This window comes from Penicillium citrinum, assembly GCF_028827155.1.
Source record: "Penicillium citrinum strain IBT 23319 chromosome Unknown utg000008l:1.0-2707905.0:1.0-2709502.0, whole genome shotgun sequence".
In the NCBI taxonomy this organism is placed as follows: Eukaryota; Fungi; Ascomycota; class Eurotiomycetes; order Eurotiales; family Aspergillaceae; genus Penicillium; species Penicillium citrinum.
The window spans coordinates 1,111,909-1,137,042 of NW_026622693.1; the positions used below are offsets into that span (position 1 = coordinate 1,111,909).

General features: G+C 47.4%; 14 protein-coding genes across 14 annotated transcripts; 6 read left to right on the forward strand and 8 right to left on the reverse strand.

Annotated features, from left to right (window-relative positions):
* Window positions 1-251: 251 nt before the first annotated feature.
* Window positions 252-3,484, reverse strand: cym1 (pitrilysin family metalloprotease cym1; the record flags this gene model as incomplete). The annotated part of the gene is made up of 2 exons (XM_056647787.1): window positions 252-3,027; window positions 3,144-3,484. 2 exons carry the CDS (start codon window positions 3,482-3,484, stop codon window positions 252-254), a joined length of 3,117 nt encoding a protein of 1,038 aa, XP_056497552.1.
* Window positions 3,485-4,189: 705 nt separating this feature from the next.
* N7469_008870 (taxilin) lies at window positions 4,190-5,799 on the forward strand (the record flags this gene model as incomplete). The annotated part of the gene is made up of 5 exons (XM_056647788.1): window positions 4,190-4,328; window positions 4,447-4,721; window positions 4,785-4,933; window positions 4,988-5,231; window positions 5,308-5,799. 5 exons carry the CDS (start codon window positions 4,190-4,192, stop codon window positions 5,797-5,799), a joined length of 1,299 nt encoding a protein of 432 aa, XP_056497553.1.
* Window positions 5,800-6,250: 451 nt separating this feature from the next.
* On the reverse strand, window positions 6,251-7,297 carry N7469_008871 (NAD(P)H-dependent flavin oxidoreductase; the record flags this gene model as incomplete). Its single annotated transcript, XM_056647789.1, has 1 exon — window positions 6,251-7,297. The coding sequence occupies one exon, from the start codon at window positions 7,295-7,297 to the stop codon at window positions 6,251-6,253; it is 1,047 nt and encodes a 348-aa protein (XP_056497554.1).
* Window positions 7,298-7,979: 682 nt separating this feature from the next.
* On the reverse strand, window positions 7,980-8,183 carry N7469_008872 (uncharacterized protein; the record flags this gene model as incomplete). Its single annotated transcript, XM_056647790.1, has 1 exon — window positions 7,980-8,183. The coding sequence occupies one exon, from the start codon at window positions 8,181-8,183 to the stop codon at window positions 7,980-7,982; it is 204 nt and encodes a 67-aa protein (XP_056497555.1).
* Window positions 8,184-8,568: 385 nt separating this feature from the next.
* N7469_008873 (uncharacterized protein) lies at window positions 8,569-9,224 on the reverse strand (the record flags this gene model as incomplete). The annotated part of the gene is made up of 2 exons (XM_056647791.1): window positions 8,569-8,886; window positions 8,958-9,224. 2 exons carry the CDS (start codon window positions 9,222-9,224, stop codon window positions 8,569-8,571), a joined length of 585 nt encoding a protein of 194 aa, XP_056497556.1.
* A 538-nt stretch (window positions 9,225-9,762) lies between these two features.
* On the forward strand, window positions 9,763-11,669 carry N7469_008874 (DNA-directed DNA polymerase delta subunit POL31; the record flags this gene model as incomplete). Its single annotated transcript, XM_056647792.1, has 5 exons — window positions 9,763-9,803; window positions 9,904-10,087; window positions 10,151-10,282; window positions 10,337-11,309; window positions 11,374-11,669. 5 exons carry the CDS (start codon window positions 9,763-9,765, stop codon window positions 11,667-11,669), a joined length of 1,626 nt encoding a protein of 541 aa, XP_056497557.1.
* A 325-nt stretch (window positions 11,670-11,994) lies between these two features.
* N7469_008875 (uncharacterized protein) lies at window positions 11,995-12,916 on the forward strand (the record flags this gene model as incomplete). Its single annotated transcript, XM_056647793.1, has 3 exons — window positions 11,995-12,016; window positions 12,122-12,201; window positions 12,272-12,916. The coding sequence occupies 3 exons, from the start codon at window positions 11,995-11,997 to the stop codon at window positions 12,914-12,916; spliced, it is 747 nt and encodes a 248-aa protein (XP_056497558.1).
* A 137-nt stretch (window positions 12,917-13,053) lies between these two features.
* Window positions 13,054-13,900, reverse strand: N7469_008876 (lytic polysaccharide monooxygenase auxiliary activity family 9 protein; the record flags this gene model as incomplete). The annotated part of the gene is made up of 2 exons (XM_056647794.1): window positions 13,054-13,702; window positions 13,800-13,900. The coding sequence occupies 2 exons, from the start codon at window positions 13,898-13,900 to the stop codon at window positions 13,054-13,056; spliced, it is 750 nt and encodes a 249-aa protein (XP_056497559.1).
* Window positions 13,901-15,014: 1,114 nt separating this feature from the next.
* Window positions 15,015-16,652, reverse strand: N7469_008877 (uncharacterized protein; the record flags this gene model as incomplete). The annotated part of the gene is made up of 1 exon (XM_056647795.1): window positions 15,015-16,652. The coding sequence occupies one exon, from the start codon at window positions 16,650-16,652 to the stop codon at window positions 15,015-15,017; it is 1,638 nt and encodes a 545-aa protein (XP_056497560.1).
* A 903-nt stretch (window positions 16,653-17,555) lies between these two features.
* N7469_008878 (60S ribosomal eL38 domain-containing protein) lies at window positions 17,556-18,195 on the reverse strand. The gene is made up of 3 exons (XM_056647796.1): window positions 18,043-18,195; window positions 17,815-17,943; window positions 17,556-17,654 (listed from the first exon to the last, which is right to left on the reverse strand). Exons 1-3 carry the CDS (start codon window positions 18,182-18,184, stop codon window positions 17,605-17,607), a joined length of 321 nt encoding a protein of 106 aa, XP_056497561.1. The 5' UTR covers window positions 18,185-18,195; the 3' UTR covers window positions 17,556-17,604.
* A 1,056-nt stretch (window positions 18,196-19,251) lies between these two features.
* On the forward strand, window positions 19,252-19,784 carry N7469_008879 (Ish1 domain-containing protein; the record flags this gene model as incomplete). Its single annotated transcript, XM_056647797.1, has 3 exons — window positions 19,252-19,513; window positions 19,560-19,606; window positions 19,683-19,784. The coding sequence occupies 3 exons, from the start codon at window positions 19,252-19,254 to the stop codon at window positions 19,782-19,784; spliced, it is 411 nt and encodes a 136-aa protein (XP_056497562.1).
* A 236-nt stretch (window positions 19,785-20,020) lies between these two features.
* N7469_008880 (putative nuclear transport factor 2 domain protein) lies at window positions 20,021-20,565 on the reverse strand (the record flags this gene model as incomplete). The annotated part of the gene is made up of 2 exons (XM_056647798.1): window positions 20,021-20,457; window positions 20,520-20,565. The coding sequence occupies 2 exons, from the start codon at window positions 20,563-20,565 to the stop codon at window positions 20,021-20,023; spliced, it is 483 nt and encodes a 160-aa protein (XP_056497563.1).
* Window positions 20,566-20,830: 265 nt separating this feature from the next.
* On the forward strand, window positions 20,831-22,933 carry N7469_008881 (methionine--tRNA ligase MSM1; the record flags this gene model as incomplete). Its single annotated transcript, XM_056647799.1, has 7 exons — window positions 20,831-21,020; window positions 21,090-21,208; window positions 21,268-21,339; window positions 21,397-21,483; window positions 21,533-22,032; window positions 22,086-22,563; window positions 22,664-22,933. The coding sequence occupies 7 exons, from the start codon at window positions 20,831-20,833 to the stop codon at window positions 22,931-22,933; spliced, it is 1,716 nt and encodes a 571-aa protein (XP_056497564.1).
* Window positions 22,934-23,656: 723 nt separating this feature from the next.
* N7469_008882 (putative L-serine dehydratase) lies at window positions 23,657-25,066 on the forward strand (the record flags this gene model as incomplete). The annotated part of the gene is made up of 1 exon (XM_056647800.1): window positions 23,657-25,066. The coding sequence occupies one exon, from the start codon at window positions 23,657-23,659 to the stop codon at window positions 25,064-25,066; it is 1,410 nt and encodes a 469-aa protein (XP_056497565.1).
* Window positions 25,067-25,134: the final 68 nt, after the last annotated feature.

A 25,134-nucleotide genomic window follows, 5' to 3' on the forward strand; every position in this document is an offset into this window, starting at 1 on the left:
TATCTGCAACCAAAGGAGGTGGCTAGTTGAAGATATGAGGAAGCTCTGGTGTCAAGGACACGTATAGATCTTTGAGCGCGATGTGGGATGGGTAGTAGAGAAAGGGAAATGCAGAAGAAGATGGAAGAGGTAGTATACATGTTATATACAAGGAGGAATGCAGAGGTATTAGGACATGTCGAAAATGTGGGACATAAAATTACATGGGGAAATGGCCTTGATTTCCCTTGGCTGACGAGGTGATAATTGACTTAGGCCACGGGAGCCGCATCTTCTTGCTGGCCCATGGACAGCTTGCGGACTTCCCATTCAGAGTTGGCCCAGTCCTTCTTCTCACCAAGAACGCAGGTTGCCTTTCGTGAACCATTGACCAGGAATCGGTCAGCCACCTCGTTGATATCCTTAGCAGTGACATCCAGGACCTGTTCTCTCCACTTCTGGTCCATTTCGTGGGTGACACCGCTCAGGAAGTAACGAGCGCCTTCTTCGTCGACGCTGACAGGAGCATCAAGACCTTGGAAGATACCAAGCTTAGCCTCCTCGATTTCGCGCTCAGACCAGGCACGATCTCTGGCGAAGATTCCACTGTTCTCAAAGACCTTAAGAGAGTTCATGGGATTAGGATCGCGGTAGCTCATGAAGGTGAAAATGCCCTTGACAGGTCCATTGCTAGCACCTGCACCATATGCGCCACCCTTCTCTCGAATTTCGGGGTGCAAGTAGTTGTGAGTCAGGAGCTGAGACAGCACTGTGAGGGGTGCACTGGAAGAGTCGACGAAAGGCACAGTCTGTGTAGCTTGGCCGGAGTAGTAGACCTTATAGGGGAGATCGTAGAGGGCCTTGCCAACGGACTTGAAAGTTGAATCAGACGAGGTGCGGCTTGGGGAGAAGGTCTTGGGAAGGCCAGACAGCCACTTTTGCAGAACAGACTCATTCCGAGCAGCACTCTCGGGCTCACAGACCATGCGAACGCGCAAATTAGAGGACTTGGAGATGGCGAATGCTTGGATAAGACGGAGTTTCTCAATCAACTCCTGCAAGCGCTCTGGTGAAAATTCAGCGTCCCGAAGAAGGTTGGCAGTAGCTTGCAATTGCTCAAGGCCGGATTGCTGCTCCTGAACCCAGAAGCTGCGAGAGAGACTGGCAGCAGCAGCATTGACGGCGAATCGGTGACCGGTACCCGCAACAGAATCCAGAGCTCCATTGGTGGTCAGACGCAGAAGCTCCTGGATCATGGCGGGAGCAGCTGGGCTGGTGAAGTCAGTTTCCATGACCAGAGCCGAGAGCATTTCCAGCATCTCGGGGATATTCTGGTCTAAAGCGAAACCGTTGAACTGGAGACCCTCCTTGAACTGATCCAGGTGAGTTGGGGAATTCACAAGGAATGAAGAGGTGGAGATTCCTCCAGTCTTTAGCTTGATTAAATCCTCCCATTGCTCCATGGATCGGCTAGCGGTACCTAGGCGCATAACACAGTCATTGAAAAGAGGCATCAAAAGACGGAGATCAGCAGGAAGATCGTCAAAGGCGTTAACGGCTTGGAAGTATGTCAGGCCGTTAGTTGGAGCCTCACGCCACACGACTTCGGTATCGTCAACCTTGGACTCCCGCACAGGCTTACGCTCCTTCTCGCGCGAAATGTCCTTTACGCGCAATGTGGGGAGACAGCTGAGGTCAGCGTTGTGTGCATCTTCTTGTACCTTAAGGAGTTGCAATTCCTCTTCACTCAGCTTGGCAACGGCATTTTCAACTGAACCATACTGCTCAATGAGTTGCGAGAGTTTAGTCTGGCGACGGACAGCCTCCTTGTCATCCAAGTCTTTGTTGAAAGTAGGTGTTCCGACCATTGTGAAGGTCATGCACTGATCATTGAGGAGGTATTTCTCGACAAGAGACTCAAGATAGCCGGGCTTCTCATAGCGCTTCTTGAACTCCTCGATGACATCATTCCATGCCAGCTCCTTCATAGGATTGGAGCCATTGAGCCAGGCTGAAATAGTCTTCTCCATGACACCGATTCCGAAATTGGCAGTCTTGTGTCGCAAGGAAAGCTCCAGTTGGTGCAAGAAGCCTCGCACCTTTTCTTCACTAAAACCAGTGGAGACCGATTCGCGGAATGCATTTTGAACAGCTTGCTTAACCTGAGGCGCTTCCGCCTCGCTCACACCAGTGACACCAACAGAAAAGACAGGAGTCCTACCCGAGTTGTCCAAGCCGGTATTGGGGGTGAAGGATGATCCCAAGCCACTTTCGATGAGTGCCCGGTACATGGGAGAGCCATAGCCATCAAGGAAAAGAGACGAGATAATTCCGACGGAAAAAGTCTCGACAATATCGGTTGTATCACCCATGTACCATGAAGTGGAGGTTTTGTGCTGCTTGTCATCGCTAGAGAAGGTATCAATAGGGCCGGGAACCGTGACGTTGACTGGGCCCTTACTCAGATCCACAGGCTTCTTGACATCGGTATCCATGTGACCCTTGGTAAATCCATCAAGAACGGCTCCAACCTGTTCTAAATGAGTCTCTAAAGGCATGTCACCGTATGTAAAGATTTTAGAGTTGCTGGGATGGTAGTTGCGCTTCGAAAAGTCGGACAGCTGTTTGTGTGTGAGATCAGTGATGTATTCCGGGTCACCGCCGGAGTTGTTGAGAGCTGGAATGATGTTCTCCTTGAACTTGATATAGTACAGGTAGTTGGCATCCGAGATTTGACCCTTCATCTCATTGTACACGACACCCTTGAAGACGATGTCATCTAACTGCGCCTTCTTCTCCGGTTCACCAGGGGTCGCCAAAAGAGCACGAGGGTCCTCGGGACCAAGTCGCCATCCCTCTTGACGAAAGTCTTCCTCCTTAAGAAGCGGGTGTAATGTCGCATCAAGATACACAGACAAAAGGTTCTGAAAATCTTGCTGATTTGTGGTGGCAAACGGATATGTGGTGTGATCGGAAGCAGTGAAGGCATTCATGAAGTTTGATAGAGAACGAGGGAGCATCTTAAAGAATGGATCGCGAATAGGGAACCTAATAGTTGAAAGGTCGTTATGTTAGCGTTACCAATACGGTAGATCTCTTCGTAGGCAGGAAAGCTTACTTCTCACTACCACAGAGAGTAGTATGTTCCAGAATATGAGGAACACCCGTCGCATCGGGGGGGATTCGTCTTGAACCCGATTCCAAACACATTGTTCTTATCATCTCTGGCCACATGCATATAATCTGCGTTGGTCTTATCATGAGTCAACCGCACTGCGGTCAAGTGCAACTCAGGAACATGCTTCTTCTCCTGAAGCGTAAACCCGTGAAGCTTCTCGCCAATCTTTGGGAAATTATCGATATCTGTCACAGTTGATGCGGATCGAGTCGCTCTGTGTATTTGAGGGATCGCAGAATTCGACTTCAAAAAACGACTGGAGACTGATTGGCGCAAAGCTGGAGCTGGAACGCGGGCCCTACCCAGACCCATGTATGAGCGCAGCATGATTATCACGAAGCTGTTGCCCAATCCAATAATCCAAATAAAACAACGAAAATAACGATTGAACGAAAGTCAGGCTTCCCCTTTCCGCGTCGTGAAAATAGAAAAAATGAAGAAGAACGATGGAAGACAAAAGCAAGATGAACGAGATCGGCCCGAACTCCCCGGCTTATGTCATTCACGCTAGACGCTTAAGCCCTCGTGACGGCGTATAGAACACGTCGGAGGGGGTAACTTGCGGACAGCTAGAGCCTTGATGACATATTCGATACCCTTCGACGCTCATTCAATACTCTCCTTCTTCTTAACCGCCCAAATCATTTCCCCCAGCCTCTAGGGAAACTCCGATCTTTCTTGTCTTACGCTGTGGCTGGTGCCGTTGCGGCTGGGCGGATGACTAAGGGCCCCCTCGTCGAGTTTCTGCGAGTCTCCGAAGGAAACCAGAAAGGCCGCTTCTCCAGGAAAGCGCTTGAGTACCACCTTTTACTCTCCGAACGACCCCAGAGGTGATCTTCTGATCGATCTAGTCTTGCCTCTGGGTTCTCTTGTTGATCTATCGTATCCGCTACCACGATTGACCATTCCGTTAACCTCCTACGTACATCCCGTTCTCACACAATTTTTTGACCTGTGACTCTTGATACAACTGCGACAAGCCTCCGTCTGTATTTTAGAGAGCTCTCAGGCGTTACCTGTCCTCCCTGTACGATGTCGTCTACCACTATGGCGAAAAAGAATAAGGCGAAGAAAGTTGCCGATCCGAATGAGACGTCCAAACTACTGGCCGCAAAGATCTCGCAGTTGGAGCAGGATGCTGCGGGTGAGAAGGATCAGGAGCAGGAAGTTGGTGCGTGATTGCCCCCGAATGCAGCAAACCATTGTGTCGAAGAATGTCCGGAAGATTCGTCGCAATATTGTGGACGTGGGGATATGGACATAGACTAATATTTGAATTCAATCTACAGAGCGCGAAGTGAAGAAAGCCACCCGGGACCTCAATCAACTGCTTAATAACATCGAATCGCCGATGACTCGCTTGGAAACCGTACATAAAAAGTACATTGAATTACTTTCGGATATGAAGAAACTGGACCGTGACTATGCCAAAAGCAAAAAGCGTGCCGATCAGTTACAAAAGGACCAAGAGAAGGGGAAATCAGAGTTGAATAAGACCGTTACGATGAAGGATAAGCTTGAGAAGCTGTGTCGTGAATTAACCAAAGAAAATAAAAAAGTCAAGGTGCGCCAATGTGTCTCCGCCATCATTGCCCGAGTTGCAGACTAATCATGGATCCCTGGGTAGGATGAAAACAAAAAACTTGAAGATACCGAAAAGAAGGCTCGTTTGATTGTCAATGAACGTCTCGACTCTCTCCTGTATGACATTCAAGATGTCATGGCCGCGAAAGGGAACCCTCGCAACGAAAAAGTGGATGTGGAACTTGATGAAGCGTATGCAGCCCCGTCTAAATTGTAAACTTTTCACATACACTAACGAAAATGCAGTCTTCGTGTGAAGTTGAAGACAATCAGCGAACAATTCGACACTCGGGAGCTACACTACAAGGGCTTGCTTCGTAGCAAGGATTCCGAGATTCAAAGTTTGACCACGAAATACGAGGAGCAACGACGGACAGCTGATAATGAGACTGCTCGCGGTCGAGCATTAAGTGCCCAAGTCTCCACTTTCTCACATACCGAGGCAGAACTGCGGAGCCAGCTTAACATCTACGTGGAGAAGTTCAAGCAGGTATGTGTTTTTGCACTTTGTCATTCGAGATTCAGTGCAAATGGTGGGAATGTCTTTTTATTAACCATTTAAGTAGGTGGAGGATACATTGAACAACAGTAACGAGCTCTTCCTGACTTTCCGCAAAGAAATGGAAGAAATGTCCAAGAAGACAAAACGTTTAGAGAAGGAGAATCATACCCTGAATCGTAAGCACGAGCAAACGAATCGGAATATTCTTGAAATGGCGGAGGAACGCACTCGGAATCAAGAGGAAATGGATAAATGGCGCCGGAAATGTCAACATTTAGAGACTCTATGCCGCCGGATGCAGGCTCAGGGACGCGGTGAAGCACTGCCGGAGGGCGATGAACATCTGGACCACGATGACGAAGGCACTGAGAGTGAATACGATGATGATTATGAGGACGAGGAGGAATTGAGTGAAGAGGGCGACCTTGACGAGCCTGATCGTGATATTCCCCGTACCGACCCATCTTCGCAACGGCCTGTTTTTGGACCACCTCCGCCACCAAATCTGCTGGAGGCTCGGGCATCGAAGAATCCTGCGGTACTGAATGGTTATTGATCTCTCTGTATGCCTACAGTTTCATAGAGAGAGCAAGAATTGAAAATGCTCTCATTTCATCACACAACAGGGCTTTGTCTTTCTTTGCTGCAAGTTTTGAGAAATTTTTTGCCAGTTTTACTGGCTCTGCTTTCATTATGGGGAATTGAACCTCCGATGAGATCTGAAATGTAAGATACTCATGCTGTGATGGTTGGATGTGGACCGCAAGGCCAATGTGGTTATTGCTTGGAAGAACCATGCACATTAGTCTGGGCTCTTTATGCATAAACTGTTATCGAGCTTCCGTCCCCTTTCTCGACGGCCAAGGTGTTTCTTGCGGCATTCAATCGTTATTATGAGTTCATTGAAGTTCATCTGGTTCTGTACAAGTACATGTGATATTAACAACGAAGAAACTCCCCTTGTACCGCTATTCTCCTCCAGTTTCGCTCAATAGCAGATCTTAAATCTATAACTTACTCCCTTGGCTGCTTCCAACAATGTATGAGTTATTCCTCTTCATCACCTCCACAGCCTCCTGAACCATCTCCCGAACGATCTGCCCGGCTGGCTTGATCTCTTTCACAATGGCAGACACATCACCCATCAAGAAAGGCATATCAATATCCTTATCATTCTCCAAATCATGCATCATAGGCACAACACCCTTTCCAGTCAACGCAGCAATATCAGCTGGTCGACTCTCCCACTCCTTAACATACTCATTCGGCAACATACGCAGCGGTCGACCAGAAACAACAAGAGTCCGCTTAGTTTCGCCATACTGAGCTCCAACAACAGCTTCTTTATGCAATCGACTAGCACCACTCTCCTCAGACGCAACAAACCGCGTTCCAACCCAAACACCAGCAGCCCCCAACGCCAACGACGCCGCAAGACTCCGTCCATCATTCACACCACCCGCCGCAACCACCAAAGCTGGCTGTCCGGTCAACGGACTCCGGTACTTACGTGCAACATCCACAACAGCAGGCACGAGGACGGAGAAAGGTACATCACCAGTATGGCCACCACCCTCACCACCCTGTGCACAAACAATATCGACACCAAGTTTAAAAGCCTTCTCAGCATGCTTAGGCGCACCAACCATATTCATAACCAAAATCCCAGCATCATGTAATCTCTTAATGACCCGCTCAGGCGGCACGCCAACGGCGGAAACAAATAATTTCGCCCCGTGCGAGATAGTCACGTCAATTAACTCGTCCAGTTGACCGTGCGTATAGTCATGGTTTGTAGCACGTGCTGAGCCTCCAACTTGCGGAAGCGCAAGGTCCACACCGAATGGTAGTGAGGGGTCTTTTAGGAGGGATTTTAGTTCTGTGAGCATTTCTGCTAGTTGTTGTGGTGTGTAGCCGAGTCCACCAACTGTGCCGAGACCACCGGCATTCGAGACTGCGGCGGCGAGGGGCGCGCTGGATGCGCGTGCCATGCCGGCCAGCAGGATTGGGTGCTGGATTTTGAGGAGCGTGTTGAGGGGCGTTTGAATGGACATTGTGAGGGGTGGAGGTTGGGTCTCTTTTATTTTGGAATTGGTGATTCGGGTTGATGGGAGGAGGTTTTCTTCGTGGTAGATCTGGTTCTGAGATAGTAGTTATCTCAGCGCTAGTAAGGTGATCAATATCGGTATTAGGGTCTATGCCGTTGAAGTTGGTGTGAAGTTATATGCGGAGAGAAGAATGCGGGGAACTTGAAAGCAGAGTTTCAGCGGACCGAGGCTTTGGACTTATGAACACGCGCATATTTTATACAGCCGAGTGGTAGTAGACTGAAGATGCACACTCTTGTGATTACTTCTTTCCAGTATTGGTATCCAGTATCAATATCTAGATGACTCTTGGATTTCATGAGTTCGATTTTACTGACATTTATCCACTTGTTGATATATCAGTCAGAATGGGGGTGCGTATTATGTACTTAATATTCTTCATAGTTAACTACCTATGCACCATTGACCCTTACGCTAGGCACACTGTCATCTAGGGGTTTTTTGTTTCAATTAAAAGGCCCTATGAATATTTGTAGTTTGAAGTTGAATATTTTGTGGCGGAAAGTGTGTTTCACGAAATGGACAATAAATTCCGGTTAGACAATCTTTGATAAATCTTCAGCTGACGAGATCTAATCAGAATTCTGGGTCATTATATCCATATAATTCGGATATTCTCACTTATGCATCAACTAATAGTCATTGCAGGCAATTTTTGGCCTTGTTCGATATTGACTAAAGCGGCTTCCTCTCCCATCGAAAGCAATACTGTCCCTTCCCCATTGCAATCCGTCTCGGTCTTGGACCATGCATCCAGACTGGCTCCCCATCCGGATCTGTGCCCAGCTCGAAAGATACGTTGTAGTCGGGAGCAGTTGGCAGATCCGGCCATGTAAGTCGCTTTGGTGCATTTAGATAACGTTCCAAATCCCCGCCTGATCTTCGTGAGGCGACCCAGTCATTTAAAAAATTGCGAAACTCTGAGACTTCGGAGTCCAGCTCCGTATTGCACGGCCATTCCCAGATATTTGCACTATGTCCAGGGTTCGCTCCCAGCAAGGGATTATCGTGAACTGTGAATCATTTGTGATAAGTTCGTAGAGTGTGAATATAACACCAGTCACATTATCTCGACCTTCCAGTACACGGTCTTTTCCATGTGCAGCCCAATCAAAATTGAAAAGGAGAATCTTTTTTGTGTCAGGATCAATAAGTAGATTGCGGGGTGCGATATCCTGATGCATAATCCCCAATTCCAAATTCAGAGAGTCAACTAACTAAACAAGTTGTTGCAACCACTCAAATCGTAAAGGTATATTTGTTTTGTCGAGAGTTCCGCCTGGGATGTATTTTGTTGTTAATCCAATCACCCGAGATTCCATATCTTCGACCACAACACGATCAAACGGTACTATATTGGGGTGCGATGGTAGGCTTTTTAGAAGATTGAGTGCATCCCAGGCCATGCGTAGTCTCAGGGGCTTGTCCAAAATATTGAATTTGAATGCAATCCTGTGAGCATTTCCTGATTCGTCTCGGTACCATGCGAGATCAACTCCTGGTGCGAGTCGATCGAGTTCCCGGAGTTCAGAATACTTGATTGTATGGCAACCTGTGAGCGTTGGGATCATATAGATGGGAAGATATGCAACGAAGGGAGTATCACCTTCTTCCGGATCAGTTGAAACCCTGTCAGGGATCCATCATCGTCGGCTGTGACAGCGCAGACTTTCGGTGACAGATAATCCACAAATTGCGCCAAAATGGGGATCTCTATATCCTCCTCGGGCTGAAAGAGTTTAGCTGTGCCTTTGACCTTTATCATCTTTCGCTGATCCCAATACCAAACGTTGCAATGAGTATCTGTCAATGGATTTTCACTCGGGCCAAAGTAGCATTGGCCCTCGGAGTAGAATCTGTGTTGAGGCTTCATGATAGGATTGGATATTCAAAATGCTCTTCTCGGCCGCAAATTGAGAGGTTGCGGTGAGGGGGCTCCGCAAGACCTGCGGGTGTGCTGCAGTCTAGATCTGATTATTAGATTTCCAAATAGTCAGAGACATATAATATATCACTTTTTTCGCGGACTTATGTTGGCAACGCATCACTATGGATGGTGATATTAAAAGACAGAGAAGTGTTGCTACTCCGCTATCCCTCATATAGTGCGCACTCCTAGTGAATCAGGCTGATTCTCCTAGCTACGTGAGTAGTTGCATTGCATTCATATACACAGTTTTATTTGCTATTTGCTTAATTGATTCAATTGATAAACTCATAAACAATGAATTATAATCTATAAATATTCCCTGATAATAAGCTGCTAAATACTAGTCAAGTAATCAATGTACTTAAAATGAATCCACCCAAAGTGGGAATGTAATTAGACGCGCCTCGCGTCTTCCGCCAAACCGCCCGCCTTCCAAAAGCTTCTCGCGCCTCGAGGCTTCGCGCCGAACATCTCCCTCAAAATGACTCCAACTGAAGATTATGGCTTCTTACGGCCTCTCAGGTATGTAATAAATCGTGTCTTTTGTCATTGAAAGATGTGTTTGTCGTCATCTTCCCTAGTTGAGCTGTAGCTGATCACTCATCGCGATTTGTTCGGACAGCAACGAAGAACCCGAACCCGTTTACCGTGTTCCCTCTTACTACAATCCCCTTCAAACCTTCAAATTACCTGTTGGGGGCGACAGGCACTATCAACAACAATATGGCGACATGTACTTCTTACGCTTGGCGAGGCTGAAGCCCGCCGTGGAACAAGTTGCGGGAGCAGCCTGGGATGGCCTCACCGTAAGATACTTCTTATTACCCCGAGGATTGACTGGCTTTAACAAAATCAATTTCCTTGAATAGATTGCTGGAGAGCATGCGCGTCGTGTGGATCGAGTCCTGGACGTACGACAGGGCGAGCTGTGCTGGATGGCCGGCACAGTATATATGGACATGCCATTGAAACCAAACATTCTGGAGGATTTGACAAAAGAGGTACGTTTTCCTCCCCTCGAATCGAATGATCCATCTAACATAAGCTGTATCCAGAACTTCACCTACGCACCCGCCCCACGCCCTACCTACAATGACCCCTCAGACCCGTCCTCGACTCAGATCATGCTGGAAGATGAGTCCGGTCGACTTCGTCTCACGGGATCCTTTCTCTCTTCGACAGACCTTGTTACCGGTGCCATCATCGCAGTTCTCGGGACAGAAAACGCGAATGGAGACTTTGAAGTGATCGATCTCAAAGTCCCAGATCTGCCTTTGCAGCCACAACGGTGGGAAAGAGATGGCGGTGTCCCGGCAGGCCTGCAAGAAAAGGGCTCGGCCGAAGGACGGGGAAAGATTGCCTTTGTTAGTGGACTGGGTATTACCGGTACATCGAGTGATACGCTTTCGTTGGAGTTATTGGCGGACTATCTTTTGGGATATACGGGTTTCTCAGGCAGTGAAGAAGACAGCAGCGCCAATGCTTCGAAAATCACACGACTTATCATTGCTGGAAATTCACTCGGCGCCAGCGTGACCGCAGATGCCGCAGCAACAGGCTCGAAGAACGAGAAACAGAAGGCTGCACCAAAGAAGTATGGATACGATGCATCTGCCTATAACGCTTTGCCAATCACACAATTGGATAATTTCCTCGCGGAGATTCTCCCTAGTATTCCTGTCACGCTCATGCCTGGCGAACAAGACCCGGCAAATTTCTCTCTTCCTCAGCAAGGAATCCATCGGGCCATGTTCCCGCAATCTAGGGCTTATTGTGCAGCTCCCGCGACTGGAGATGAAAAGCAGGAACCAGGCTGGTTTGACAGCGTCACCAACCCATGGGAAGGTGACGTAGAAGGATGGCGTCTTTGGGGATGCAGTGGCCAGAATGTCGACGATGTCCTACGATACTTGAATTTTGCTGGGGAAGATGGTAACTCTAGCTCTGATGATTCTGAAGGCCGAATGCAGGTCTTAGAGGCTATGCTCCGTTGGCGATGTGGTGTTCCCACAGCCCCAGATACTATTTGTATGTTCTATTTCCTCTTGAATTTAATCTACGCAGCAGAGAAACTCTTATTAATATTTTCTAGGGTCATATCCCTTCCAAGAGACCGATCCATTCGTCCTAGAGTCATGTCCGCACATTTTCTTCGCGGGAAATCAACCCAGTTTCAAGACGGACATGATTGAGGATGTTGTTCCCCTCCGTCTGGACGGAGGTGATACTGAGATGGCTGATAACGGGAATGATTCACCCACTCGAGTACGTCTGCTATCGATTCCTCGTTTCCAAAAGACTGGAGAATTAATTCTGGTTGATACGGAGACCTTGGGAGTTGAGGTGGTTCGCTTTGGCACTTTTGCCGGACAAGAGGAGAAAAAATAGAAGTATCAAGATAGCAACTACTACAGAATAATGAGATCAAATAAGCGCATTTCATGAAATGCCTCTGGATAGGATTGATATGTACAAACTACAACTGAAGCTGAAGCTGATCAATTTGAAGACATACTTCGTCGTGGCCAACCACGGGCATTTGCCAAGCCCCACTGAAGAATCGGCGGAACCTCAACTTGCCATCTTCAGGTCTTCTAGACTTCCTTCAATCTTTGAAGTTGGAAAGCAAAAGTACAGAAGCAAGCATTGAGGCCATTGATATAGCATTGTCTTCCAGTGATTAGTCGGAATTCTTCGGAGAACACCCTGCGTCATGTATCTCAACGCCGAGACTGGTACGAACACCCCTCCTCACTCTGGTTTACAGACAATATAGCCAATTCAACAAGCAAGACCGGTCGAAATTTAGTCGAAGATCTAACATCATTGTTACAATTCAGCGCTTTTGTCTTCTAAAGTCTTATTGGTCCCATACTCATCATGGCACGTACCACGGTATCATGAATGGATGCAAGATGAGGTAAAAAACAACAAAACAACTCAAACATAGAATCCAAATGATAGTACCTGATTAATAACGCCTGAGCCAGGAAATTCAACAAGCAACCGCGTCTGAACCACTCAGCATGGAAGAAGAATATGCCATGCAACAAAGTTGGCGTCAAGATCCGGACAAATTAACATTCATCATCTGCCAACTCACCTCATCAGAGACAAACGAGGGTCCTGCTCAGACTCTCACAAAGGAAAGTGATTCATCCGGGAACATGATTGGAGACATCAACCTTTTCATTCGTATTGATGACGGTGAGGACGGGAGCTCGCCACCTCAATTTGTCGGCGAAATCGAGTTGATGATAGCGGAAAAAAGAAATCAGGGTCAGGGATTCGGAAAAGCTGCTCTTATCCTTTTCATGAAGTATATCATTGAGCATTGCAATGAGGTGTTGGAAGAATTCGCGTCTCGTGGTATTGATCAGCTGATGGGGCTAAAATTGAAGGATACTAAGGCTGTGTTGAAGTTTGAGTGTTTGAGCGTTAAGATTGGACAGAGCAATTTGCGCAGTTTGGCTTTATTTGAGGGATTGGGGTTCGTGAAGGTTTCTACTGATCCGAATTTCTTTGGGGAATTCGAGTTGCGCAGAAATGATTTAAGTGTTGAGCGTATTGTTCGGGATCTTCGGGATGCTTGTCTTGAAGATTATGGGAAGGTTAGTTATACAAGAAATGAATAGGGTTAGAAAGGATGTCATAGAGAGGATTTTTAATTGATACATTGTACATCTCTTTGCATTGTTTCTTGACTACTCGTATCAAAGTACTCTGAAACAATGCATCTCGAGCTAAACTAGACAACCTCCAAATCCAGCATTTAAGAACTGTACAATTCAGGTCCGGGCATGACATAGTTGGACAGTGAGCTGTAAATATCCACCAGAATACCCTTGTCGGTATCAGTATACAACTTCTCACCCAGAGTTCCGTCAGGCTTATCACTGCCACCACCAGTGACCTTCAAGTTCAAGCACTGAGGATAGAACTGGGCCTGGTCCTTGGTACCAGCCGAGTGAAGCGCAATAATCTCATGACGCATGACATACTCGCCAGCAGCAATCGAGTCGGGAATAGTCACCGTCCAGCGGTTTCCGGCCTTAATCAACTTGTCTGTTGCCCAGGTACCAGGGGCCTCACTACCATCAATAAGACCAACGGCGTCGATCTTGAAGAATTCCAACTTGGTCTTGTCAACGGAGCTACAATCACCATTGCAGGAGGCAAGGTATGTGATGACGGGGCCGTGGTGAGAGTCGGGCCACTCAGTCCACTGAATGTCAATGTCGGATCCAGCCTTGACATCTGCGGAGAGGGCTGCGTTCTTGCCGTCTCGATGACAGATGATATCCGGGTCAGAAAGTTGGGTTCCATCCTCAAAGCCCAGATCAGTGGCGGTGGTGGACCATCCGATGCTCTTGGGTGGGCTGTCCTGGTAGGCGTATTCATTGACAAGGTAACCAGTGTGACTAAGGAAGTTAAGTTAGTATGCACATTTCACAAGTGCAATGCACGAAATTGCCAGGCCTGGCCAAAAAAAAAAAAAAAAAAAAAAGAACAACTTACTTCTTGCCATTTGCAACGATGCTCGAAACATAACCGTGACCAGCAACCATAGTGGCCGAAGCCAGAAGTGTAGAAAGAGCAGCGATCTTTGAGAAAGCCATTGTCTGAACTTGGATTCTTGCGATGGATAGAGAGATAGGATGAGCGGATTGATCGTCTAAAGACAATGTGCTTGACAGCAACGACTTTATATACCATTTCCTACTACATTATCTAAGTACTATTGTACTCGCGGGCCGCGGACATCTACAAAATGTCTTGTATCAGACTCCGTTCTGATACTGGGATAGTCTCAAGAAGATTATCCGGAGAAGTGCGGTAGTCTTTGTGAAATAGCGATGCGTTTCATACTTCCTGTCAAAATGTGGGCCGTGATCCACATCAGCCAATATCCTGGAGATCAGTCCCTGACACTACTGTACCGTACAAAGGACCCACGGCATCCTTGAGTATAAAACGACATGAGCAACCGAATTGAGAACGGAGGCGAATGGCTAAAGTTGTATGATTGGGCAAATTTTTAAGACGAAGTATTCGGTAAAACGGCTCGGCGGCTTTGGAGGTTGGTAGTAATTGACGGACGTTGGATAAAAGGATAATGCCAAGAAGAGGATGCGACATGCCAAGCAGTATGGAGGTGCAGTAAAGATCTCCATCGCCGTGGCCTGAAGAGCAATGATCAACGTCGTGGTGGATTTTCGGCGAAACCCTGATTTGGATACATTTAAGCATAGAAAACCGGGTTATCATTTTTGTTTCAGTGTCCACTTTTTCACTTTCTAGACCGCTGATTTGAATATGTCTAAGCTGGAGACCTTGATTCTGTCGATTGGACAACTGCCGAAGACAGTTTGTTTCTTGTAAGCTATGCTAATTATCTGCTGCTGTCCGATTTGTGCTTGCCCCTGACAAAAGGGCAACGTTATTAGTATACGGTTGCCAGTGTGCAATTTGGACTTGGAAATACTCTACTACGATACATAATTTTCTCAGATAAAAGAAACTGAGATAGATCTTTATGTATTGTATGAAATTGGCAACGATTACACAAAGGTAGCTTAATACAGTCCCTAATAGTAGATTCAAAGAAATAAAACCATTATCCAATACAAGTCTGAGTAATAGCTTTCTACCAAGTGAATTCATAAAGAACAATAAATGAATGATGTATTTCTATTCTATCTGCAAATCAAATTCCACCTTGGCATAGGCACTTCAAAGACCATGGTAAAAATAAAGAGTACGCTCCAAGTCCTCAAATCCCCACTGCTGGGCCAAAGTAACAGCCTCTGCATGAAACGAATTAGCCAAGCGCGTATTGAAATTCCCAACCGGATACCCAGTATCAAAAAATACTCCAGCCACGGCCTGGCACTTTCTAATGGCTCTTTGCTCATGTTCATACCTAGAACCTCTATGTCCTTCATGATCCGTATCATAATCAACAACCCGAGTCAACCCTGCCACAATGTGCTTGAAAAGCATCCCCGCCAGATAATAGTTTAGTTCACGGGGTTCAGACTCAGGCAGAAGGTCGTTAAGCATGACTTCGCTCAGGGGAGACGTATCATCAGCAGCGAAGGTGGCGACTTTTTCAATCATCCATCGAAAGCCCTTTAAATCGAGCTCCTTTGTTTTATTCAAGATCCATCTAAAAGAATCTAAGCGTCCACTCCAAATCGCATGATGAATGGGCTGTGAAATAGAATTAGCAGGAGACCATATTCCGTCGGGATCATGATTATACAAGAATTCAAGAAATTCCGGCCCATTGAGCACACCGGCGTGCCAGGCAGAACGAGCTCCAGTCTTTGGGGTCCAAAGTTGAATACCTAAGCGAGTTAGCCACTCTGCAGTATAAACACTAATGTATGTAGAAAGCTGCGCTTTCTCCGAAGCATCGAAGAGAGATTGGGCTAGTCCGAACACGCTGCGATTTAGTAATGAGGGACCAAGAAGGCTCAGTGCCTTATCTGCAAAGTCAGGGTCGGTTTGGTAAGCTAACATTCCAAGTCCAGAGGGTGCGTCAAAAGTACAATTCGCCGGGGAAATTAGTACAGAGCTCGGCGGGTCACTGAAACAAGGGCGATGCATATTGAGTAACCGTTCAAGCATCTTATACGAACTGGATCGAATAGCGATGGCAAGGAATGTCCATCCATTCTCATTAGTTCCTGAACTTGCCTTCGAAAGACCTGGAATTGCTTTGCAAAGTGATTCGAAGCAGTCAGGGCAGTCATCGACAATTGTTTCAGTGATGGTGTCGCTTTCTGGGTTATTTCCGAGGTAAAGGTCGGGTAAACCGGGCTCCATTGCCTTCAAGAAGGCGTGCGCAGAACTTTGATACCATTTTGCGCAGTTGGGGTTTTCCCAGTTGTGCAGTTGTCCCTGAAGATAGTCTTTGGTGAAGTTTCGCTCCAGGTAGGCGTCCACTATTGCTTTTGTTTGTTTACTTGCTTGACGGAGACCTAGTAGGCCATGGAGACTTGTGTGAGTTAGTCTGGGGCTCTGGCCGATTAGTATTTCATCCAATATATTGAAGATTAATTCGAGGGGGAGTTTGGCTAAGTTTCCAGGTAGCCAGGCCGAAGAGCTGCTCGGGCTGCTCCAGTCGTAAAGCCATCCTCGACGGCTGTTTGAAGTTGTGGGACTGGAAATATAGTCCGGCAATGTTTCCGCGGAGCAGTTATTGAAAGAATAGACGCCCGACTGATAGATGCCTCCTGAATAAGTGTTATCTGAACTAGTGTCCATCAAATCGATATCAATCTGATCAATGTCCATTTTAGCAGATTCATCATACTGGAGGTTATACTCGTGGATGGACATGATCTCGGGGCTATCAAGGTCCATTTGATGATCCATGTTGTAAGTTAATGTAATGTCTAAAGATGCAGCTAGAAAGTTTCTTGAAAGATTCCGAATATGCAGGTTCTCTGGTATGCAAAATTGATGTTGTTGAACAGCATATCTTCGATGGATATCGAGACCACTTATAAGTGAAATCAATCTCTGTGGAGTGTCCTTGTCTCATCTCTAAACAATTCTCTTTCTCTACACTCCTTGGCTGAATAAGAAGAATGGCAATGTCCCCTTGATACTCTGAACAAAGATTTGATCTAGTTGTAGTATTGTGAATGAAGTCTTTGTCGAAAGACCATGGTTCGACCTAATGCATTGTGATTGTGCCCTTGAGATTCTTAACAAAGATTTGATCTAATGGTAGTATTGTGAATGAGATCTTTGTCGAGGACCTAGTTTCACAATGCATTGTAAACTAAAAGAAACAAGGGACATAAAGAAAGCCGTTTATCGATGAGTACTAGTCTCCGTTTCGAACGATATGGACAGAGGATCGAATCAGTCAAGGCCAACTCCGAACCAAATTACAAACTACAGTGTCCAAGGTCTACAACTGTAGCACAGAATTGCAAGGAAAATAATTGATGGATAAAAACTGCCTCGGTGCATACGCAAAAGGCCAGGAAAAAATCCAGCTAAGGATGTTTCAACTGTTTTTTTTTTGTTTGATTGTGTAGAAAGACTAGAAAGCTCCGACAAAGCATTCCTCGAGTGCATCCGAAGCGAGTCGTCTCAAAAGATCGAAAAATAACCCTATCGAATGAGACGCGGGAAACCGAAACAACCACAGTTAAGAAATATCCGGCGGCAAGATCCGTCCATCCCCGTGTCGGCTCGCAGAGACATCAAGTCCAGTCAGGTGTCCCTCTAACAGTTGGTCATGCGAAAATTGACAACCAGTCGCGTTGCACTCCGGGCCTCTGTTCATTCCATTTTAATGTATTTACAGGGACTTCTTCTTGTCACCCTTGGTGACGTCGACGACCTTCAGAGCTGTTTGAGAGAGATAGGTTAGCCAGAAGGTTCATTTGCCAAGGATGTAGTTACCAAACTCCTTTTCCACGTTGGAACAGTCCCATTGACAGGCCAAGGAGAAGTGGTATTTGTTTCCATGTTCGAGATCGCGGGGAAAGAATGCGTGGGGATGACGTACCAGGAGGCAGGGACTGCTTGAGCTTGTCGGCCTTGTCGGACTCCTTGAGGACAAGGGTGTACAGGTTGCGGTGGCAGCGAACCTTGAACTTGACCTGCTGGGACTTGCGGTTGCGCTTGATGCGGGCAGCTAATATCCAACGATTCGTAGTCAGCGGATGAGCTCCGGGTGATCAACCAAGCTTTCCCCACGGGACTGGCTCGGGACAAATTGGAAGGTAAAACGTACAGGAGGCGTCCTTGCGGCGGCAGATCTCAATGAACTGCTTGATATCGGAAACTTCGGAAGGCATGGTGACGGTTGATGCAGGTGATGATGCGATGGAGAGGCTCGAATCGCTGACGCCAGCGGGAAATTGTGTGGATCGCATTGGGTTTAGGGTTTGCCCGTTTAGCCCTGTCACGTGATGTGGCTGAAATGGTGGCTGATGGTATCAAGTGTGGCGTGCTCAAAGGGGTGATTTCCATGATTGTCAACTCCTGGATAAGGATGTATGTACAGTGGTACCAAAAGTTATGAAAATGCGAGATGCAGCGGCAGCGGAAGAGGAAGTGGCTTAACTATGATCGGACGGGCAGAATTGGCTCGGATTCAAGGTCGGGTTCGCAGCCGGATTCATGTTCAAGTTTACGCTCCCGGGAGGCATTGAGCGCGCCATGTACGATGGTCTCCGTCGGTCAGGATATTCCGGCCATCGTTGACTCCCCAGTGCTGTATCCTGACGCGAATGCGCTAAATTTACTGGACTGGAGATCAAGGGTATAGTACCTGGAGCCACGCTCATCAAATCTCGATGGTCGATCGAGGGTCTTTTGCTTGAGATCTGCAGGTGAATGCGGTACCGCTTATAGAAAGCAACCCTTCGTATCTGTCAGCTGGGCAGTGATCTATCGGGATATCACGGTAAATAATTCGTACCCTTGAACCACAGCACTTCCAATTGCAATAATGAAGGTGACTGCGGAAAGAAAGAGGATGGCTTTGATCATGTCAGCCATGTTGTCGGAGTATACTAGTTATCAGTAGTGAAATATATGCAAGAATGAATGGTGGTAGATAAGTATAGGAATTGTAGGGAGCGAGAAGTTATACAAGAGAAAAGGTAGAAAATTATAAAATTTACCTGGTGTTTTCCGAAGTCGAAGGTTCAATCGGATCTACGTTGCCTCCATCGTGCCTTCCTCGTAAATAGGAGATACTTCATCATTCTATGCGTCTATCGCAGTTGCCATTTTGGGACATTACCTTGGCGGTGAGAGCGCCAACTGGTCAACCTAAATTGTACTGCCAGGCTTCCATGATTCATTCCATCTTGACCAACTGGCCTGATCTTTACTTGATCTCTTAGATCTTCTAATAATTTTTTTTTTGATATTTTGATTCTTTTGAAACAGTACACAAGGTCTTCAAGTCCACTGATACAGCGAATACATCATCATGCCTACTCAGCTGGATCGAGCTCTGAACTCAAAGGTATGTTATGACGATATATACATGTTGTATCTAGCAAGTACTAATTATTCATTCCAGAATCTATTCCTTGGTACTGCACATTTCCGATACTCCTCTTTTTCCAGACTCTCAAGGGAACGTTCTCATCTAACTCATTCCGCAGGGTTTGCCGGCATGGTAACCGCAGTGGCGGCATGGTCTATCTGGGGCACTGACGTCTTTCCAGCCCAAGATGACCCCAAAGGCAGTGAGTGAGAAATCCATTATATCGAGGATGTAGTTGACAGTCATAGATCCTGACGAATGGACAATCGATGAAATGAAAAGATGGCTGCGAGTGGTATGTTTCTAAACTTTTTCTTTCCATGGCCAACTTCCATCCGAGGAGAAACTTTTGTCTAACACATTCATCACAGAGGGGACTTTTGCCGAATGATAACGCGACGCGGGAGGAGTTGCTGGAGAGAGTCAAGGCAAATTTTCGTATTCCACGTACTGCCAAGCCAGCATCGCAGTAATAGTGCAAGACATTCCAGCCGCTTTGTTCATAAATTCACCAATGTCATGTTTTAAAGCACACTGAGATTGAATACACACATAATCATTCCGATCTTTGCCAAACTGGGAAATTGTCGCTTTTAAAATGCAGTTGTCGCCCTTGAGCTGTAATACCCGGGCTTGATTTTGATCATGGCCATATTAATTCGTCTTATCGTAGTTTTCAAGAATATTGTACAAATATCTGAGTGCAAGATCAGACGACGAGTCGGAAGTTTTGACTTTGGATCAGCCACTCCTTGCGACGTTTGCCCTTCTCCGGCGTCGGGTTCGGAATCAGGACAAAGGTCTCGCTAAAGCCTCGCTGAGGAAGATCGGAGCCGTCGCCATATCGGACATGGCCGCTCACAAGGACCAAAAGGGACATATCTTTGATACCCATCTCGGAGGGAGGCTTTGGACCGTTCGGCGTGGTAGAGGGATATGCGCGGTTGATGATTTGGCAGTCGAATGATTGAACCTCATATTTTGCATTTGGCATTTGGTTCGTGAAAATTTCTTGCACCGCAGCTCCGTCTGCGACTTGGTTTCCATTAAATAGGATCGTTGTAGGAGCTGCGCAATAGTAGGAGTCGATCGCTTGGCGGTTTGACTGCAGCGCCACGTAGAAAGCTTGGACGAAATCGGTGGCGGCTATAAGGGCATAACAAATTAGTAAATGTCTCGGCTCGGGCTCATGATTCATTTAGACGTACCCTCAGTGGACACCTTGGTTAATTGGTCATCGGTAATGGTAGCCATCGCGAGGGCAGGTATGGTAATCGAGGGGTGCGTTGGTGTAATCGCCGCAAAAAATAAGCTCGTGACTTAGTGTAACTCAAGATGAGAAGGTAAAGAGAGGACAGAGAGGTAGATAGTAGCTTTTGCGAAGATGGGGAGAAAAGACAGAAATCCGTTCGAAGTTGAGAGAGAAAAAAAGATTGCGGAACGGGAGAGAGCTTGGACCACCGGCGATGCGGAATAACATGCGACACCCTCCGATGTGATTCTTTCCTCCGCAACAATCATGGCTACCAGACCCTCTCTGCGGTCCTTTTCGAGGGCCACACAGCTTTTCAGTGTCAGGCCGTGGACATGTTCCTCTTGCAGAACTGGAATTTCAAGAGCCCTACCACTGCGGCGCGGGCTTGCGACAGCACCAAGCACTCCCAAGAAGCCGTACTATGTGACTACGCCGATTTTCTACGTTAATGCCGGTATGCCATTTCCAGCCCTACGTCCAGGATGATTTCAATGGCATGTATCTAATGTTTTTGTTTGACTAGCACCGCATGTTGGCCACTTATATACCATGGTCATAGCCGATATCATCAAACGATGGCAGGTCCTCCTCGGCAATACAGATGCTCAATTATTGACTGGTACGGATGAGCATGGGATGAAGGTGATATGATACCACGAATACGTTAATCTGAGAGCCCTCCGGTGGCTGATATGGTTTAGATTCAACAAGCGGCCCTCGAAGCTGGGATGGACACTCAGGCGTTTTGCGATATGAATTGCCGAACTTTTGAGGTATGTTCTATACGTCTCATTTGAAACGATTGTGATCGCATGCTAATCATATCAAAGACATTGGCAAAAGCCGCGAATTTGAGCCATGATCATTTTATCCGAACAACAGACTCGGCACATCGTGAAGCTGTTCAATATTTTTGGGTACGTGAGATGCAACTCGGCCGCAGTAAACCAATCTGACGCGTTGTAGGAAATGCTGAAACACCGGGGATATATCTACACCTCCAAGCATGAAGGATGGTATTCAGTCAGCGATGAGACATTCTACCCACAGAGCCAAGTACAAAACTCGCTTGACCCGTCAACAGGCCGAAAGCGCATGGTGTCAATTGAAACTGGAAAAGAAGTTGAATGGTCGTCAGAGGTTAATTATCATTTCCGTCTTTCGGCTTTCAAGGATCGCCTCCTTGAATTGTACAAGAGATCGGATGCCTTTATCACACCTTCCACGTACACAAACGCCGTGATTCAGTCGGTTTCTGAGGGGCTGCAAGACCTGTCAATTTCTCGACCGGCGGAACGCCTGACCTGGGGTATCCCGGTTCCCGGCGATGACACACAAACTATCTATGTATGGTTGGATGCACTCGTCAATTATCTGACTCGTGCAGGATATCCTTTCCCACCAGGGCAAGAACAGAAATCTATGTGGCCTGCAGATGTTCACGTTGTCGGGAAGGACATTGTTCGGTAAGAGTGCGCCATGGCCCAACAGATCCTGACATGCAGCTGATCAGCTTTAGGTTCCACTGCGTCTATTGGCCTGCTTTCTTGATGGCTCTGGACCTTCCCTTGCCCCGGAACGTCCTCGTGCACGGGCATTGGACTATGAATCGCGAGAAGATGTCGAAATCTACGGGCAACGTGGTGAACCCGTTTTTCGCCATTGACCGGTTCGGAGTCGACGGCATGCGATTCTTCTTGGCCTATCAGGGTAGTCTTTCTGGCGATGCCGATTATGACAATTCCTTTATCACGCGAGATTACAAGAAATGGCTGCAAGGGGGTATTGGTAACCTTGCCAGTCGTACTATTGGGTGTGCTCGGGGGAAATTAGGCTCGTATATCCAAGACGCTACGTCGAATAAGCTCCCAGCTCCATCACCAGCCGATGTGGAACACCAGATCATGCTAGTGAAAACGCCTCCAAGGGTTGCCGAACAGATGACCGGGCTCAATCCCCGTGCCGCGCTCCAAGAAATTATGAGTATAATCGAGAAGGTATGTACCCAATCTCCAAATTGGCACCCCCGCATTCGATACAGACTGGTGGAGAAAGCATGTAGTAACATTTTTCTCTTTTTTTCTCGCCTCCGATCAGACTAACAAATACTTCCACGCGGCGGAACCGTGGAAAATGCCCGACCCTCAATGGACCCTCTACAACGTGGCGGAATCACTTCGTATCACCGCTATTCTCCTCCAGCCGTTCATGCCAGGAAAAGCACAAGAACTGCTCGAGATGCTTCGCGTAGACACGACCGATCCGTCTAAGCGGTCCTTTACAGCAACCGTGTATGGGTCAGACCCTGATTATGGTCAAGATGTCCAGAAGGGCTATCTTTTCCTCCCCCTCCTCACGGAAGACTAAAAATTGCGTGGGAGGAACATTCGATTTGATAAGAAGAATTGTCCTTCAGGCCAATCAGGACCCACCTGGTCCCGTTATACTTGCGATTTGCGACGTCTCCGCCTAGGCGCAACCTCTCCATTGAGAAGATTTCCCGGGAAGTCCCTCCACTCTGCGAGTCGTCAGGTTTGACCGGAAGCTTTGGAATGTCATCACCGATGGGTCCGTGATTGGCATCGCCCGCAAGGTTATCGACGGGAAAGAATGGGCCAGAACCGTGGGATGAGCGAGATGAATTGGAGGTGGATGGCGGTGGATAAGGCGTGTTATCAATTTTCCCCCCGGGCGAGTCGGGACGGGAAACCAAACAACAAGGTTTCCCGACGGAAAACTGCCCCAGTTTAGGGCTTGGAGATGGAAACATGTTGCATTAATTACTTGTATACTAACTGGCATCATATTCGTTGATTGTTGATTAATTTCCTGTCTCCTTCTTTTGTCATCCTTGTTCTTTTATTTTTCTTCTATTTTCTGGTCTTCTCATTCTGATCTCTCGCAGCACTCTTCCATACTTCTATCCCGGTCGTGTAACACCTGTTATCAAAAACATACTCCTATCTTTAGGATTCTTGTCTTTGATATCGGATACACACATCGTCGCTTTTATTGTGTGCCTTCTGCCCCTCCTACAGATCGAGATCTTCAACTCATTCTCTTGATTGCTTTTCCCTCAGCTTCAACAAAATGGGAAGCATCATGCCTACTGCCGAGGACTACAAGCCAACCTTCAAAACACCATGGATTGAAACTCCTCTCGTCGAGTCCGCCAGCCTTTCACGGGCGGCGGGATGTCGAATCTTCTTGAAGCTGGAGAATGTCCAGCCAAGTGGTTCGTTCAAGTCTCGTGCGATGGGTAATCAGATTCTATCCCATCTTCGCAAACCCGAATACTTCAACCGCCGTGTTCATTTCTACGCTTCATCCGGAGGCAATGCTGGCCTTGCAGCGGTTTGTGCTGCCCGCAGCCTGGGTTACCCCTGCACCGTCGTGGTTCCCTTATCCACCAAGCCCTTGATGGTTGAGAAACTACAAGCCGCCGGTGCTGCGGATGTCATTCGTCACGGTGACAACTTCTTCGAGGCGGGCTCATATATGAAGGAGGTTATCATGAAGCAACGCTCAGAGGAAGATAAGGAAGTTTCCAACATTGCCCTCCATCCTTTCGACAATGAGCCTATCTGGGAGGGAAACAGCACTATCATCGACGAACTAGAGAAGCAACTCCCAATCGCTGCCAATGCCGATGAAGAGGAAGTTTACCGCGGGCGGGCACTTCCCCTAGACGCAATCCTTTGCAGTGTCGGTGGTGGCGGTCTTCTCAATGGACTGGTCATGGGTCTTGAGAAGCGACGATCTCAAAAGGAAAAGGCAAATGGCCAATCCGCCACCGGCCACTGCTACATGGATGTCTCTACTTCAGAAGGTACCACCCACGCAGTATCTTCCAAACCCAAGCCCATCCACCTCATGGCCATCGAGACGGCCGGCACCGACTCGCTTGCCGCCGCCATTGCAAAGAACTCCCTTGTCTCTCTTCCGAAGATCACCTCCCAAGCTACCTCTCTTGGTGCCATCCGAGTGTCAGAAACCACCTTCCAATACGCTGTCGCTCCGCCGCCCGGTATCAAGGTTCACAGCAGTGTTCTCACTGACGCTGAGGCCGCCCGAGGTGTTCTCCGCCTCGCAGATGATGAGCGTCTCCTCGTTGAACTTGCTTGCGGTGTCTGTGTCGAGGCGGCTATCGGCGATGCTGCCACCGCTGCTGCTGACGCTTCTACTCCTTCGGCGAGCCCCGTTGCCGGAGGTCAAAGCTCCAAGAAGCGCAAGAGGGGTCCGGTCGGGGAGCAACGTGATGAGGGTTACGGGGATGACCGATACTCATCTACGGATAATGAGACTGACCCTGAAGCGGAGCCTGAGGTTGGCTCGAATGGAGTTACCTCGAAGACTCCTGAGCTGAGGTCCAAGTTGAAGCAACTTGTTCCTGACTTGAATGAACAAAGTCGTGTTGTCATCGTTGTCTGTGGTGGAAGTAATGTTACTATTGGCATGGCGGCTGAATACCGTGATATGTTGGCTCAAGGATGGGTCTGATTTATGATGATGATTTTATACATAAAGACTTGCTTTCTGTTTTGTTTTGATATACCACCCTTTTTCTC

Excerpts from the sequence above, each read along its gene's own strand:
- N7469_008878 (XM_056647796.1), bottom strand. The coding sequence starts at position 18,184 with ATGCGATCCACACAATTTCCCGCTGGCGTCAGCGATTCGAGCCTCTCC. Across the intron at positions 17,944-18,042 it reads CCGCCGCAAGGACGCCTCCT|CTGCCCGCATCAAGCGCAAC; the intron begins GTACGTTTTACC and ends GTTGGATATTAG. Across the intron at positions 17,655-17,814 it reads CAAGCAGTCCCTGCCTCCTG|CTCTGAAGGTCGTCGACGTC; the intron begins GTACGTCATCCC and ends TCTCTCAAACAG.